Source organism: Bos javanicus, chromosome 13 (assembly GCF_032452875.1).
Source record: "Bos javanicus breed banteng chromosome 13, ARS-OSU_banteng_1.0, whole genome shotgun sequence".
Taxonomy (NCBI): domain Eukaryota; kingdom Metazoa; phylum Chordata; class Mammalia; order Artiodactyla; family Bovidae; genus Bos; species Bos javanicus.
The window spans coordinates 74,710,095-74,726,792 of NC_083880.1; the positions used below are offsets into that span (position 1 = coordinate 74,710,095).

Below are 16,698 nucleotides of genomic sequence, written 5' to 3' on the forward strand. Positions count from 1 at the left end.
CCCTGCTCCTCCACTTCTTATCCTAACTCCCTCTCTCCCTGCCCATCTCATCCTAGTCTCAATGGCTTGCCTCCTGGTCCGCATCTCTCTCTGCCTCCTACCACCTAGCTCACCCTCCTCTAGACCCTGGCGCCCCAGCACTGACAACTTCCCTCCACAGGAGGAGATGGACACTAGCCCCATGGTGTCCTCCCTGCTTAGTGGTCTGGCCAACTACACCAACCTGCCCCAGGGAAGCAGGGAGCACGAGGAGGCAGAAAACAATGAGGGTGGAAAAAAGAAGCCGGTGCAGGTGAGGGCCTTGGGGAAGAAGGGCTGGAGGGGAGAGAAGGCGGGGAGGAAAAAGGATTCAGGTGAAGGGATGGATGATGTAGACGGAAGGATAGGAGATGGAGGCAGAGGGAGGGGAAGGGATGGGAGATGAGGGGTAGAGATGGGGGGTGGGGGGGATGAAAGTATGGGGAAGAGGAGAGGGCCTGGGGTGCTGGTAGGGATGGGGAGGGCTGCAGAAACTGACGCCAGCCTCCCTGGCAGGCCCCCCGCATGGGCACCTTCATGGGCGTGTACCTGCCGTGCCTGCAGAACATCTTTGGGGTGATCCTCTTCCTGCGGCTCACATGGGTGGTGGGCATCGCGGGCATCATAGAGGCCTTCTGCATGGTCTTCATCTGCTGCTCCTGTGTGAGTGACTCCCTCCCCTCGCCCGTTCCCTGACAGCTGGGGCTTGAGCAGGGACCTGCGGGTGGGAGGGGAAGAGAAGAGGGGCGGCATGAGACCTGAGCTTTTTATAGGAAGCACTGCATATAATCTTGGAGAGGAAATTAGGTCTGACTGGGCCTTCCAGCCTCTCCCAGGCTCATCCCTGATGGCCATCAACCAGGTGTCACCTGGACCTGTGTGTGGGTGCGGGTGCTGCAGACTCATTGATAAAAAGATAGGTGTTTGTTAATAAATCAGATCCACCTATAGCCCTGCCACAGTTAACATTTTGGTAGGTCTTGACTCACAAGAAAACGGGATGATGGGTCCCAAACAGGTCTGGCTGAATTCTTCCCATCCTCTCAAAAAACCCACATGTTCACTAACACCTACTTCCCGTGACATTTACGCTTCCTCACATGTGACCTGTGATTCCCCCCTCGACATGTATGGTAGCCAGTGCCGAAGCTGGTACACCTGCCTATTGAATAAACGAAGAAATGGAGGCTTAGAGAATTGAAGTGACGTGTCTCCTCCAGCCAGACAGCTGGTCAGAGGCCAAGCTGGGGTTTCCAGAGCTCTCTGATGTGAGAGCTCGAGTTCCTTCCCTGTGCTGGGTGAAGAAGAGGTTTTTCTGGACAAGAAGGACTTGGCAGGAGTAGGAGCTGGAACCGTACCAAGGAGAAGCTCAGCGGAAGAGGACTTGTGGGTTTGGCGGGTGTTTATGGGGTAGCCGCCACCCTGATGGTGATCTCTGTTCTCACAGACGATGCTCACGGCCATTTCCATGAGTGCAATCGCAACCAATGGTGTTGTGCCTGGTACGTGACTGGGGCTGCTTGGAGGGGAAGGGGGCCTGGCCAGGTGGGAGGGAGACCTGGACGGTTGGGAGGAAGGAGGGGCAGTGCCCAGAGCTTTGGGCACCCTCAGGAACCCCGAAAGGCAATATTGCAGGTCTGAGGCTGGGCTGTGATGTTTGTGGAGTCGGTGGAGGCAGCCCTCTTAAGGGGAGGGGAAGGAGGCTGTTGATGGTGTTGAACGGGGCAATGAAAGATCTCTTCCCTTTGCCTGAGACCCTCTTTGCCATCATCCTATTTTCTGAGCCATGACCTCCTTAGAGGGGTAATTAGCAACATGGTAATTAGTGCTGTAAAAGCCACTCAGAGTGTTTGGCTGGGTCTCCCACTACAGCCTGTAAGGCTTGTGAGGCCCAGTGCAACCCCCTTCCCACCACTGTCTCTGATCCCCTCCTCACGCCTAAAGCAGCCCAGGGTCCCTCGAACCTCTTGCCAATACTGGATTCTTTCTGCAGCTGGCGGCTCCTACTACATGATTTCCAGGTCTCTGGGTCCAGAGTTTGGGGGCGCCGTGGGCCTCTGCTTCTACCTGGGCACTACTTTTGCTGGGGCCATGTATATCCTGGGCACCATCGAAATCCTGCTGGTAAGAAGGGCTGGGGAGGAGGTGTGGGTCCCGGGCTGTCAGTCAGTTAACAGATGCTCTTGTAGGCTGGGTCACTCAGTAAGGCCGGAGGGATATCAGATGTGGTTCTCTCTTTAAAGAGTTCACAGTCTAGTTGGGGAGACAGGATACACTAATTATGTAACATGAACAGCTGTCGTTCATCAGGCACCCACTGTGCTCTCAGTAGAGTTCCAAGTGCTTTACAGTCATTAGCTTGAGTCCTCACGAGGTTTAAGTATTATTATGCCCATTTTACAAATGAGAAGCTCAGAGAGGTGAACCGACTTGCTCAAGGTCACTCGGCGACCAGCTGTCAGAGGTGGGTTGGGAAGAGTGCAGTCATGGTAGAAATGATAACAGTCATTTCCCTCAGTGATTGCCTACTATGTGCCAGGGTGCGGTGTGCTGGGCACTCTGTGGATGTTAATGGTAGAGGGCAGATGGCTGGCAGGTTGCAGAGAAGAAGGAGCTGAGAAAGAGATCTGTCAGAAGCAGTGACTGATGAGCAGTCAGGGCCCTGGGCAGTGTCTGAAGTGGGCAGCTGCTGACCTGGGTCTCAGTTCTTCCTGCCCCTGCAGGAGGAAGTGGGAGCTGAAGGTTCCTTGGTATACAGAGAGCCGGGCTGACATTTCCCAAACACTTATTCTACCTAGGTCCCGTGGCTGGCCATGTATCATTTTTATTCTCACGACTCTTGCATGAGTTAGATATCTTCATTTTACAGATGAGGAAGGCAAGGCTCAGAGAGTTAAAGGGACATGTGGAAGGGATATGAAACTGTGTCTTTCTGACTCTGAAGCCTGTGCATGTCCCCCCAGCTGCACTGCTTTAGAGAACTAGAACTAACAGATGTTTCAGCTTCTGGCCTGGGGACAGATTGGAGAAGTCCAGGGTCAGGAAGGATAGATGGGGAATAAATGACCCAAGAAGCCAAATTTTGAGAGAATAATAATTGACCTCTATGGCTTTTACAAAATTAAAAAAGTATTATAAAAGCAATTCTACCTATTGAATTGGAAGATTAAAAAAATAAATTGGAAAAAATCGAAGAATGTAAAAAGGGAAATAACAATCTCCTGAAGAAAGTCATCATTAACATTTTGGTGTATCCTTCTAGTTTTTGTTTTTCTTTATGATATTGCATTTTGTCTTTATAAAACTCTATAGATTTCTCTAATAGTTCAAAACTCTCTTTGCAAATATCACTTACAACTGAAAATAACTTTTGTAACAATATAAATATATTAATATTTCATATAGAAATTATGGAAAATACAGATGTGCAAAAAGAATAAAGATTATTCACATTTTTACCATTCAGGGGAAACGACTGTTAACATTTTGATGTATCTACACACAGACAGACATATATACACACATATGTGTGTATATATTCACATGTAAGTACACATATATATATTTACAAAAATGAGATAAGACACATTCTCTTTAAAAATAGATTGTTTTTACCCAGTCTAACAGGGATAGCTTTTTTAAGTTGGTTCATATAAATCTTTGTTGTTCTTTTTAGTAGCTACATAATCTATTTGGAAATACCGTGATTAATTTACCTAATCCTCTAGGGATGAATGTCTAATTTGTATCTGCCTTTCTAATTAAATAATAAAGACAATAAATAATCATTAATACTTATACTTGATAACAAAAATGATAGAAATTAATAATTGCTCCTAACATTTTTGCAGTATCATTTTTTAATGACTGAATAATAACTAGTCTTTGTAGGACAGACCCTCTCATTGGATGTCCTTCCCAGTCTCGGATTACCATAAATATGCTGTGAAGAGTTACCTTTTTCTCCAAAGCCCTGCCTGCACCTCAGGTTATTTCCTTGGGGTGGTTCCTCGTTGGTCCCCACTGGGTTACCTGCTTGACTGCCTCACCCCTTTCCCACAGGCTTATCTCTTCCCAGCCATGGCCATTTTTAAGGCAGAAGATGCCAGCGGGGAGGCGGCAGCCATGCTGAACAATATGCGTGTGTATGGCACCTGTGTGCTCACCTGCATGGCCACTGTGGTGTTTGTGGGTGTCAAGTACGTCAACAAGTTTGCCCTTGTCTTCCTGGGTTGTGTCATCCTCTCCATCCTGGCCATCTATGCTGGGGTCATCAAGTCTGCCTTCGACCCACCCAACTTCCCGTAAGTGCTGCTGCCCTGCGCCTCGGGCACCCTCGCCCTCCTCCCTGGCTGGTTTCAGGGTCTTCACACTAGTCTCCGCAACCCCCCACCTGCCCCTATCTCTCAGAATTGGAGTGGTTGTGGATTCAGAGTAAACTCTCTTGGGAGCGAAAACCTCTCCTGGTTTCAGGTAAATCTCTTTAGGGTGGGGTAAGTTTTTTTGGAGGTGGGCACAGTGTCCCTTGTGAGGGTCAACTGCTTGCTGGTGAACTGGGCTTCCCAGCTAGCTCAGAGGTAAAGAATTCACCAGCCAAGCAGAAGACATGGGTTCAACCCCTAGGTTGGGAAGATCTCCTGGAGTATGAAATGGCAACCCACTCCAGTATTCTTGCCTGGGAAATCCCATGGACTGAGTAGCCTGGTAGGCTACAGTCCATGGGGTCACAGAGTTGGACATGACTGAGCACGCTCACTCAGGTGGAGTTAAGAAGAGTCAAGTGGAAAGATTTCTGAAGGGATGACCAGTCTGTGTGAGGGAAAGCTTTCTTGGGTAGGGAACAACCTTCTGGAATGAGACAACCTCTTAGTGTTAAACACCTTCTCTATCGTAGGACAGGACACAGAAGAGAGGGTCTAGGGGTTCAGGTCCCTCTTGGTTCAGCCTCTCTCCCTAGGACACATTCCCCTACATACATAACAGGGCTCAGAAGGATGGCATATTGGGACTGCTGTCCATGGTGCTGAAACAGCATCGCAGGAAAGCAGTAGTTCTCTGCCCTGGCTCATACTAGAGTCACTTGGGAGGGAGGAGATTCCCCAGAGGGCCAGTGGTTAGGAGCTTTGAAAAAAATGCTGATCCTGGGCTCCATCCCAATTAAATAAAAATCTCTGGATATGGGGCCCTGGCATCTGTGTTTCTTCGTGCTCCCCTGGTGGTTCTACCATGAAACCAGGGCAAGGTTACGTCCCTTCCCACCTTCCTCCCTTGTTTCTCTCCCTAGGATCTGCCTCCTGGGGAACCGCACACTGTCTCGCCATGGCTTTGATGTCTGTGCCAAGCTGGCGTGGGAAGGAAATGAGACAGTGACCACACGGCTCTGGGGCCTGTTCTGCTCCTCCCGATTCCTCAACGCCACCTGTGATGAGTACTTCATGCGAAACAATGTTACGGAGATCCAGGGCATTCCTGGCGCTGCCAGTGGCCTCATCAAAGGTCTGAAGGAGGGAAGAGGTCTGGTGTCCAGGGAACACTGCAGGGATTGTGGACTAATCAGTTAGGATTAAGGGACTCTCTTTGGGATTCAGTTAAATTCAATCCATTTTAATTGAGCACCTACTCTGGGCCACGTTCTATCCTTGGGATCACAGAGGGGTAGAGATGAAAGGGAACCTTTGCATGTCTTTCTATCTAGTGGGAAAGAAAGCCATCAGTTTGGCAAGTATTCACTAAGCACTGCTAAATGCCTGGCACTGTGCTGAGCACCAGGAACACAGCATAAATAAGTCACAGTTCTTGGCCTCAAGGAGTCTAATAGCAGAGACAGATGTAATAGCAAATAAATTATGACATGTGTAGACGTGCCTTCAATGAACAGTGTTCTCTCAAGGGAGGGAGTGGTCATGTGTATAAGGTGGTAAGACTAGGCTTCCTGGCTTCATCTGAGAAGGGTTTTGAAGAGCAAATAAGAGACTTTCAGCTATACAAGGGGAATAAGGGAATCACAGGCAGAAGAACAGCTTGCCTAAAAGCATGCAGACACAGAAGAGCATATTGTGCCCTTCCAACCACGAGTAATTTGGTATGACTAGGGCATAAAGTGCAAGGGAAGGAGGGGCAAGAAATGATGGAGAGACTGACATGAGCCAGACTGTGGTCAGCCCTGGAAGCCATGCTGAAGAGTTTGGACAGTGCTCTGAGGGTGATGAGGAGCCGCCAAAGGGTTCTGAGTAAGAGGCGGACATGGTCAGTTTGTTGTTTCTGAAGGTTCACTCCGGCTGCTAATGTGGATGGGCTCATAGCAGGGAGGGGACTGAGTCAGGGAGTTTAGGGGGCGGCTGATGCTGAGTCCTGGTGAGATATGATGGTTTTCTTACTGAGAGTGGTGGATGCCAGCAAACTCGTTCTCCATCAGGCCTGTTTTGCGCTCCCCTCCCAGGAGACAGGTGGCAACATCTAGAGACATTTTTGGTTGTCAAAACTGAAGGATTATTACTGGTTTCTGGTGTGTAGAGGCTGGGATGTGGCTAAATACCCTACAATGTGAGGGGACAGCTCCCCCTCCCCCACATACATACAAAGAATTGCCTGTTCTTATCATAGTTATAACTACAAGTTAATAGCGCCAGAGTGGAGAAACACTAGAAAGATGAGAAGGGGTGTATTTGAGAAATATTTAGGAGGAATAATGGATAGGAGTTGGAGATGGTTTTGAAACAGAGACGGGGAAAGGGAATGGTTGTGAGCAATGTCAAGCTGATCTGTATTGATGGTGGTGCCTTTTACCAAGATAAGGGGTAAAGGAAAGGAGCCGTTTGCCGTGAGTGGGTGGCGAGACCAGTTTGGGACATATTGAATCAGTCTGAGATAGGTCTTTGTTGTATATGTCCTTCAGTAGATTGGACCATTTTAGGGCAAGGACTCGATCTGATTCATGTGCAAAGTCCCTGGTCCAAAGCAGGAGCTTAGGAAATGTTGGTGGAAATAAGAGCTGGTTGATTTTGACCCTTCTTTTTGTCCACCCTGCCTCCTGGCCCCAGAGCTCTGGCACCCTGATATCTGAGAGTCATGTTTCCCCCACAGAGAATCTATGGAGCTCCTACCTGACCAAGGGTGTGATTGTGGAAAGGCGTGGGATGCCCTCGGCGGGCCTGGCAGATGGTACCCCCATCGACATGGACCATCCCTATGTCTTCAGCGATATGACCTCCTACTTCACCCTGCTGGTTGGCATCTACTTCCCCTCAGTCACAGGTAAAGGGGAGCTCAGAGAGGGAAGACTCTGCCTGGGAGTGGATGGGTAGGGAGAAAGTCAATCATGATGTGGGGAATTTCTTAGTCCAATAGCCCCATTACATAAGCAGGATCCAGTTCACCTCCCACTGGACAGGTGAGGGAATTAAATCCCGGAGTAGCCAAGTAACACGCCCAAGCTCTCACACGAGTCAGTGGGCCAGGACTAGACTCCTGGGTTCATGACTCTGAGGCTGGTGTCCTATCTCCGTCTGCTCTCCCATGGCTCCTGTCCTAACTGCTCCTCTGTTCACAGGGATCATGGCTGGTTCTAACCGCTCTGGGGACCTGCGGGATGCCCAGAAGTCGATTCCCACTGGCACTATCCTGGCCATTGCCACCACCTCCGCTGTCTGTATCCTGCATGGCTGGCGGGGACCACTGTGGGTGGGGAGGGCTAGACGGAGGGTCTCTGAAGCTGCTGCCTCATCTGGCTGGCTCAGGAGGGGTTGGGAGGATGGGAAATTTCACCCTGGGGATTTTCCTTCATCCTCTGCTGCAGACATCAGCTCCGTTGTCCTGTTTGGGGCCTGCATCGAGGGGGTCGTCCTTCGGGACAAGTAAGTAAGGGGCTCAGGGAGGAGCCTGTTCTGGGGAGGGTGGGGTGGGCATCAGGCACACTTCTGTGTGCACACTCCAGGGCCAGGACTCCCTCCACCTACTGAGGCAGAATCTTCTGTTTTAAGACAGTGCTGAATGGCCAGTTTGTGGTTTCTGAAGGTTCACTCCGGCTGCTAGTGTGGATGGGTTCATAGCAGGGAGGGAACTGATTCAGGGGGTCTAGGAGGAGGCCAAATGGCCCTGTCTTAAAAATCAGAAAATGCTTAGAAAATGCTCTTCTTGATTCTCACACCACATCACGTCACCACGTGATGAGGCCAGAATCCCCATTTTTCAGATGGAGACACAGTTTAAGATATCTGCCCAGGATGACACAGTCTTATACAATTGACCATGTACTAGAATCATTATTAGTGCAGAGGGGCAAGATAAGGGTAGGGTGTTAAAAGGTACAAACTACTCTGTAAAAGAAATAAGCTGCAAGGATATATCATTCAGCACAGGGGATACAGCCAATGATTTATAATAACTATAAATGAGGTATGACTTTTAAAAATTGTGGATCACTATGCCGTTAACCTGAAACTTATATAATCTTATGTACATCAACTATACCTCAATTTAAAAAAATAGTTGAGTTGCCATTAAGTTCCAGGCACTGTGCTGAGCATTTTACATATGTTAACTCCTTACTCCTCCCACCAAACGTATGAGATAGGCTTATAATGATCTTCACTTTACAGCTGAAGAAACTGAGGCACAGAGAGGTTGAATGTCTTGCCCAAGGCCACACAGCCCACGTCATCAGGGGCTTTGTCTGTCTCTTCATCCCTACACAGCCAAGCCCCATGGTGGATGTACGACTGGCCCCGCAGTTGGCATGGGAACCCTTTGGAAATCCAGTTGGCATTGCTTACCCAGCATCTCGTATCTTCTACTGCTTCCTTCCAGGTTTGGTGAAGCTGTGAATGGCAATCTGGTGGTGGGCACCCTGGCCTGGCCGTCCCCCTGGGTTATCGTCATCGGATCCTTCTTCTCTACCTGCGGGGCTGGGCTGCAGAGCCTCACAGGGGCCCCTCGCCTGCTGCAGGCCATCTCCCGCGATGGCATAGTGCCCTTTCTCCAGGTCAGTGGTGGGTGAGGCGTGGGCTGATAGTCAACCCCCTATACCAGCCAGCCAGGCCCCTGCCCAGCGAGGCCACCTGGTGAGGAGAGGCTACAGCAAGCCTCGAACTGCCTTCTGGTCTCTGCCTCTCTGTGATGCCACTATGAAAAATGGGTGTTCTTTAGTTGGGACTTGGCCCATGCTCAGGGTCATCTCTTTGGGCAGGGTTGTCTGCTCTTAGGGAGAAAAATAAATGGTCCTCCTTGGGCCTTGTGACTGGGCAGGGACTCAGGGAGACAGCCAAAGGGCCGTGAGAGGAGGTGCTCTCTGTGGTGCTTTAAAAATATATATATACGATGAACTCCATCACGGCTGCTTGCTGGCCGCCTGGAGCTCCTCTTCCATCTGTCCCCTCCTGTTCCCCTTCAGGGATCATCTGAACTTCCCTGCACTCGGGTATCAATGTCAGGGTGGGCAAGATACAGCAAAAGCCTGGTATCCCCTTGGGTACCTTTAAAGGATGAGAAACGTAGTATCCCTCTCTCTCTGCCTCTCCTGTACTGGTCCCCAGGACAGGAGGAGGGAGACAAGAAGTCCTTAGAGTCTCAGGCCCCTGTGACGGTTGCTGTGTCCTCAGGTTTTTGGCCATGGCAAAGCCAACGGAGAGCCAACGTGGGCCCTGCTCCTCACCGCCTGCATCTGCGAGATTGGCATCCTCATCGCATCCCTGGACGAGGTCGCCCCCATCCTCTCTATGTGCGTGCTGGCCTCCTGCCCTCCCCATCAGCTCTGGGGGTCTCTCTACCTGGATGCTCCAGCTGTGACCCTGGACGGCCCACCTGAACCACTTTAACAAGCCCACTGTCGTAGAAACCTGTCCTCTGTTGTACAGAGAGTCATCCCCACATGCACCAGGGTGTGCTGTAAGGGGATCTGGCCTTTGAACCCCTTCCTATGCATCAGAACATGATTCGGCCGCCTCCCCGGTTTCGTCCTCCCTTTCCCCCTCTCTCTCCCTGTGTGTCTGTGTCTGCCTCTCCTGCATCTCTGTCTCTCCGGGCCCTTTCTATGTTCTAGGTTCTTCCTCATGTGCTACATGTTTGTGAACCTGGCCTGCGCGGTACAGACGCTGCTGAGGACGCCCAACTGGCGGCCACGCTTTCGATATTACCACTGGTGGGTGCCTGTCCTGCCCCCCCCCAACCCCCCATCCCACAGGACCATCCTCTCCCCGGCCCCTCACCCCAGCCCATCCCCTCCAGGTCTCAGGATCCTCAACTCCAGCTTTCGTAGCCCAAGTAGCATGAGAAAAGTCCTGGTGAAGGTCTCCTTATAATGACAAGTAATAACAGAAGACAGTATAAGCAGTCCCAGCTAGAATCCCTCTCATGTCCATAGTGCTCAACACCTGCCAGCCTTGATGAGGAAGCCTCAGTTTCCCCAGCTGTGAAATGGGACAATAACCATACCTACCTCATAGGCCCCTCTGAGCCTTACAGTGCTTGGGGCACAGAAGGGTGCTCCTCGTGTGGGGCTGGACTTCTGATTGTTCTGTTTGATGGTTCTTGATCCTCACAACAGGCTGGTGGGACAGACAGGGTGGGCATGATCATGCTTATTCTACCTGAAGGAAATGGAGGCTCTGGCGGGGAAAGGGATGGGCCTAAGGTCACCCCCACAAGGCTGTGGCACACCTTGACCAGAACCTAGGCTGCCTGCCTCTGTCCCACCTCGGCCCTCCTGCTGCACCAGTCGCCTCGTCCCATGTTCATCCTGGGAGATCTTGCCTCCAACTCTCCCCAGAGACCCCTGCCCTCAGAACCCCTCTGGCAGGGTGGTCTGCCAGGGCCTGAGGCCCTGGGCCAGGGCAGTGTGGTGACCGAGGAGCTGGGCGGGGCCCTGTCTGCGGCTGCTCCTCCACCCAGAGGCCCCAGGTTCCAGTGATGCTCCTGGAGATGATGGTGTGGGCTCCCCTAGCCCTGGCTGTAGCCTCCCAGGTCTGGCCTAGGCCCTCCCTGCCCCATCTAACTCTTGCCTTCTGAGCCCCGGGTACCAGTGAGAACCCCGCCAGGGGCTCAGAGGCCGGGTCTCCCTTGCACTGTCCAGGACACTCTCCTTCCTGGGCATGAGCCTCTGCCTGGCCCTCATGTTCATCTGCTCCTGGTACTACGCCCTGGTGGCCATGCTCATTGCTGGGCTCATCTACAAGTATATCGAGTACCGCGGGTAAGGCGGGGCGAGGCTGGGGGGAATGGGCGGGGCGAGGAGGGGAGAGCGGTGCTGGGTACTTGGCGGGGAGGGGTGGGGTTGAGGCCGAGACGCTGGGGAGAGTGGAGAGGAAAGCCTGAGGGGGTGGGACAGGAGCAGAGGCAGGCACTGAGGCTTTGAGAAATGGAGGTGGCCTGGAGCGACCGCCCTTCTGAGCCCGAGATGGACGGCTCTGGCTCTGCACTGGTGGGGTGGGTGCTTCTCCCTGGTACTCCCTGGCTTTCTGCCTCTTGTGATCCCCCCTTTCCGGCCCCCAGGGCAGAGAAGGAATGGGGCGATGGGATCCGAGGCCTGTCTCTTAGCGCTGCTCGCTATGCCCTGCTGCGCCTGGAAGAAGGGCCCCCGCACACCAAGAACTGGAGGTGAGTGATGGCGACTGAAGAGGAAGGGAGCAGGGCCCGACCCACCCTGCCTTGCTTTGTTCTGCTCTTGCTGAGTGGTGTTTGGCCTCATCTGAATTCTTCCCTCCTGTAACGCTGAGGCTGAGCTGAGGTTCCACACATTTGTTCTCCAAAACCCTACCTGCCATGCCAGTTTCTAACCATCTATCCATCCCTCCATTCATCCCATCACTTGTTTAAAAAAACACATATGAACTCATGATCTATGTGCCGACCCCTTCTGGTCTTTGGGGATGTAGTGAGCTCACAGTTCCCTGGAGAAGGCACGTGCCCAGAAAGGTAAGTGGAGTATCACAGAGAATTCGCCCTGAAGAGAGGTGGGATCATCCACTTTGAGAGTTACAGGGCCTCTTAGAATTCTCTAGATTCCTAACAATCTCTCTATTGGCTCCCTTGGTGGCTCAGACGGTAAAGCTTCTGCCTACAATGTGGGAGAACCAGGTTCAATCCCTGGGTCGGGAAGATCCCCTGGAGAAGGAAATGGCAACCCACTCCAGGACTCTTGCCTGGACAATCCTATGGACAGAGGAGCCTGGTAGGCTACAGTCCATGGGGTCGCAAAGAGTCGGACACAACTGAGCGACTTCACTACTACCACTACTATTTGATTCACGTGAAAAATCAGGGCTTAGGGAAGGTCTCAGGGGTCGTGGAAGGCAAAACTGGAGCCAGAATCTTCCCCTCCCGCCTCTCAGCCCAGGTGCTTCCTAACTGCTTGCTCTGCAAGCCCTCCTTCTCCTTCAGGTTCATTTTGCTAAGAGTAAGGTCTGGAACTCTGGAACGAGGACATCGTGGACTTGTCCTCACTCATGTCTACTAAACTGGCCTTTTAGAGACTGGAGCTTTGCATAAACAGTCTGTGAATCCTCAAATGCTTAGCCCAGGATCTAGCCCAGAGTAGGTGCTTAGAGGATGGTATCAAACTGATGGCTGGCTGGGGAGGGTAAATGAATAAGGAAATGAACAGATAAATAGACGGGTAGATAGCTGAGTGTATATATGTATGGGAGTGTGGTTTAGTGAATAGATGAATGTGTGGATGGATGGTGGTAGGTGGATGTGAGGGCAATTGAGTGAATAATGCATGTGTTGGTAAATTAACATGGACGTGAATGGATAACTGAAGGATAAAATTGATGGATGGGTAGGTGGATAGATGGATGGATGGGTGAGTGAGTGAGGTAGATGGGTGGGTGGGTGGATGGATGAATGCCTGGGTGAGTGAGACAGATGCAGAGATGGATGGGTAGGTGGATGGAGAGATGTGTGGGAGATGACTGGATGGGTTGATAACCCAAGGACATGGGTGGATGGATGTTTAGGTGGATGGGAGTATGGGGGACAGGTGGTTAGTGTATGGAGTATGGGTATATGAGTTTTGGTGCTTGGGGAGGTGGTGGATGGATCACGTGATCTTGCACCCGCTTCAGGCCACAGCTGCTGGTGCTGGTACGTGTGGACCAAGACCAGAACGTAGTCCATCCACAGCTGCTCTCGTTGACCTCCCAGCTCAAGGCAGGGAAGGGCCTGACCATTGTGGGCTCTGTCCTTGAGGGCACCTTTCTGGATAACCATCCCCAGGCCCAGCGGGCAGAGGAGGTGAGTATAGGGCTTGGTGGGGGGCACGTGGCAGTTGGGAAGACAGCCCCTTGCTCCTTTTCAGTTTCTTCCTACCACCTCTCCCATCAGCTGGGGCTCAGGCTTCTCTGTCCTCCTCCTCAGAAGTGGAGTCCAAGGGCTCAGTGACTAAGTTCCTTAGAATCCAAGCTGCAGAACTCAAGATGATCAGGGCCAGAAGGGCCCATTTTATGGATAAGGAAACTGAGGCTTAGAGAAGTCAGGTCATTTGTTTAAGGACAGAAAGCAGAGACTCAAAACCTAGACTCCTATTCCAACTTTCTTCTGCCAAAGCATAAATCTTTTAAAGCGTTTTCACATTGGTGGATTCTTCCAGTTCCCACAATGCATGGGGTTGACAGGATAAGTATCCAATTTAGCACAGGAAGAGACTGAGGCCCAGAGAGGGAAAGCAGCTTGCTGAAAGTCACAAAGCTGGCTGGAAGCATAGCAGGATTTGAACCCAGGTGCCGGGGGCTGGATTACTTGCTCTCATTCCTATCTACTGGTCATTGCTCACGGAGCAGTGGGCAGAGCCAGCGTGAGCTGGGGCAGCAGGGGTCTGCAGTAAGCGGCACTAACAGGTGTCTGGTGGGTGGCAGAGGAAGAGGGTTCTGTCTGTGATTCAGGCCTCTCTCCCCTCGGGGCCATGATTAGAAGTGGAGAGGGGAAAGGGGGCCTCAGGGAGGTGCGATGAGATGGGGTGGGGCACCCGTAATGGCTTGTGACAGCCGCTGTTTCTGCCTCACTGGGCTGTTCACACCGATCTGTCAGGGCCCAGGGCTGGAGGCCTCCACTGGTCACTTTAATTCAACATGCAGTGGCTGCACATGTCCTGGGTACCAGACACTGGGGTGGGCCCTGGGGGACACGGAGAGGTGGAAGACCAAACCCCACCCCTCAAGGTGGTCCCAGACTGGTGGGGGAGACAGAACATACACAGAAGGCTCTCCAACCCATCTGAGGTTGACAGGGGCTACCTTAGAGTTAGTAACCACAAAGTAATAGAACATATTGAGTGTTTATGATCTCTCAGGCTGTATACTAAGCTCTACCCACATCATGTTATGTCATTCTCCCTCTTCCTAAATGAGGTAGCTGTCACAATGCCCATTTGACAGATGAAAAAACTGAGGCTCACAGAGGGAAGTGATTTGCCCAAGGTTACTCTGCTCTTATTTTCAGCCACTGCATGCTGAATTAACAGACTGGGGCAGAGGCAGAAATTGGAGCCCTTTCTGTTTGACATTAGGAGATTGGTTAAGAGTGTGAAGGATGGAGTCAGACCCCTGGATTTGAACCTCTACAATAATATCCATTATCCATATGGCCTGAAGCAAGTCTTAATTTCTCTGAGCCTCAATTTCCTTAGCTATAAACTGAGAGTCATAAAAACACTTCCTTCATCGCGCAGATTGAATGTATGTTTTAAATGCCTTCTATTATGCTAACTTTTAAAAATCGTTGAAACCAGATTGTCCAGCTAATCAGAGGAGCCCAGTTTCATTCTGGTCTGGGTGGAGGGGTGGTGTCTGAAGAAGGTGATGGTTGAATTGGCCCAGGCAGGGTGTCATGGACAACATGGGGGAGGGGGAGTCTGGGTGGTGGGGGAGAACTTCCCTGGGGAATCTGTGAGCCATGGCAGGTTGATGGGAAGCATGGGGTCTGATCATGAAGAGCTTTGCTTGAGTAGTGGGGAACAGGGGCCATAGGTGATGGGGTGCCAGAGGCTGACATGGTCAGAGCTGAGCTTCAGGAAGATCAGGATGATGGAGAGGAGAGATGGGAGGTAGGGAGGCTGCAAGGGGCTGAGCAGGGCCAGGGAGACCTGGGTCTGAAGCTGGCCCTTTTCTGATCCCTGCCACCCCAGTCCATCCGGCGCCTGATGGAGGCAGAGAAAGTGAAAGGCTTCTGCCAGGTAGTGATTTCCTCCAACCTGCGAGATGGCGTGTCCCACCTGATCCAGTCCGGGGGCCTCGGGGGGCTGCAGCACAACACTGTGCTCGTTGGCTGGCCCCGCAACTGGCGACAGAAGGAAGATCATCAGACGTGGAGGAACTTCATTGGTAAAGCTGGCTGGGCTGCGAGTGGTGGAGGGCTGTGTGGAGGTGGGTTCTCCTTTGGGCCTGGGGATGGCTTCCCAGGCATAACAAGTATGGATCCAGCATATACAGGTGATGGCGTTCAAAGCTGGCCAGGTGCCAGACACTGTGCTGGGAGGCCAGGGATTCAGGTGTGAAGGAGACAGACTTGGCTCTTGCCGGGCTCACAACCCTGCAGGGAAGACAGTGCAGGCCAGTGGGAAGACCTACAGTTTTGAAGTCACCACTGAGGCCCGGGTCTAAATCTAACCTCTGGCCCTTCCTTGCTGTGTGATTGTTCACAAGTGCCTCACCCTCTCTGAGCATCAGATTCCTTGGTAGTAGCAGATAATAAGTCATACAGTAACTAACACTTACGGACTGCGTTCTGTGCGCCAGACAAGTGGTGGCTTTCTCTAGGTCTTGAATTCTCTCAGGAGGCCTGTGAGGGCTAGGCATGGCTGTCTCTATTTTAGTGGCGTGAAACTGATGCATGGAGAGATGAAGGTCACGGCAGCTGGTAAACCCTGAGGCTGCTTTATCAGTAGATCCCAGTTAGAAGGTAGTTGGGAGGATTAAGTGAGCGCTGCAGGGTCGCCTTCTTAATCAGAAAGGGCAGGTATCCTTATTACCACTTGACCAGTGGGGAAACTGAGGCCCAGAGAGGTTTCCACCACCCACTCCCCCCAAGTTCAAATGAGGCCCAGGCAGATGGGGCTTTTCTGACTCCTCAGTCCAAGGCTGAGGCGGGAGGCGGGATGGGGAGGGGTGCTGAGTGCCAAGGAGGGGACCAGGGTCACTGTTTTACTGTCTGCCATCTCCTTGGCCTCCCCCAGAGCTGGTCCGGGAAACCACGGCTGGCCACCTGGCCCTGCTGGTCACCAAGAATGTCTCCATGTTTCCCGGGAACCCTGAGCGCTTCTCTGAAGGCAGCATCGACGTCTGGTGGATTGTGCACGACGGCGGCATGCTCATGCTGCTGCCCTTCCTGCTGCGGCACCACAAGGTGCGTGTACATGTGTGCGCGCGCTCCCACGTGCACGTGCTCGTGGCCGCGCGCACGCTCCCGTGTGCACGTGCTCATGGCCACGCGCGCGGGGGGCTCCCGGGCTCCCGCCTGGCCCACCTCCGTGTGAGCTCCTGGGAGAGGGCTCCAGTCACCTCCTTTATTCTGAGGTGTTGGGAACTGACTGTGTCTCCCCTGGCAGATGTCCTTGAATTATAGAGAGCCGTGTTTAACTCAAGCGAGTGATGCTTCAATGGCGGGGGCCCTCACCTAAGCAGGGGCGTTTTTGTACGGAGTGGCCGCCGAGATAGAGGATTGGTGGGCTACCTGGATGTGTGGGAAGGTGGG

At 52.2% G+C, this 16,698-nt stretch overlaps 1 protein-coding gene across 3 annotated transcripts in view; it reads left to right on the plus strand.

Annotated features, from left to right (window-relative positions):
* SLC12A5 (solute carrier family 12 member 5) overlaps positions 1–16,698 on the plus strand; it is a 36,616-nt gene that overhangs the window by 13,701 nt on the left and 6,217 nt on the right. For all 3 annotated transcript variants that reach the window (XM_061437799.1, XM_061437800.1, XM_061437801.1), the window contains exons 3-19: positions 161–292; positions 535–681; positions 1,466–1,520; positions 2,012–2,142; positions 4,081–4,322; positions 5,303–5,514; positions 7,102–7,272; positions 7,568–7,666; positions 7,814–7,871; positions 8,824–8,998; positions 9,615–9,733; positions 10,055–10,153; positions 11,084–11,203; positions 11,503–11,607; positions 13,077–13,245; positions 15,134–15,329; positions 16,181–16,350. In XM_061437799.1, the coding sequence (XP_061293783.1) occupies positions 161–292; positions 535–681; positions 1,466–1,520; positions 2,012–2,142; positions 4,081–4,322; positions 5,303–5,514; positions 7,102–7,272; positions 7,568–7,666; positions 7,814–7,871; positions 8,824–8,998; positions 9,615–9,733; positions 10,055–10,153; positions 11,084–11,203; positions 11,503–11,607; positions 13,077–13,245; positions 15,134–15,329; positions 16,181–16,350 (2,400 nt within the window). The remainder of the gene's footprint in view (positions 1–160; positions 293–534; positions 682–1,465; positions 1,521–2,011; positions 2,143–4,080; positions 4,323–5,302; positions 5,515–7,101; positions 7,273–7,567; positions 7,667–7,813; positions 7,872–8,823; positions 8,999–9,614; positions 9,734–10,054; positions 10,154–11,083; positions 11,204–11,502; positions 11,608–13,076; positions 13,246–15,133; positions 15,330–16,180; positions 16,351–16,698) is intronic.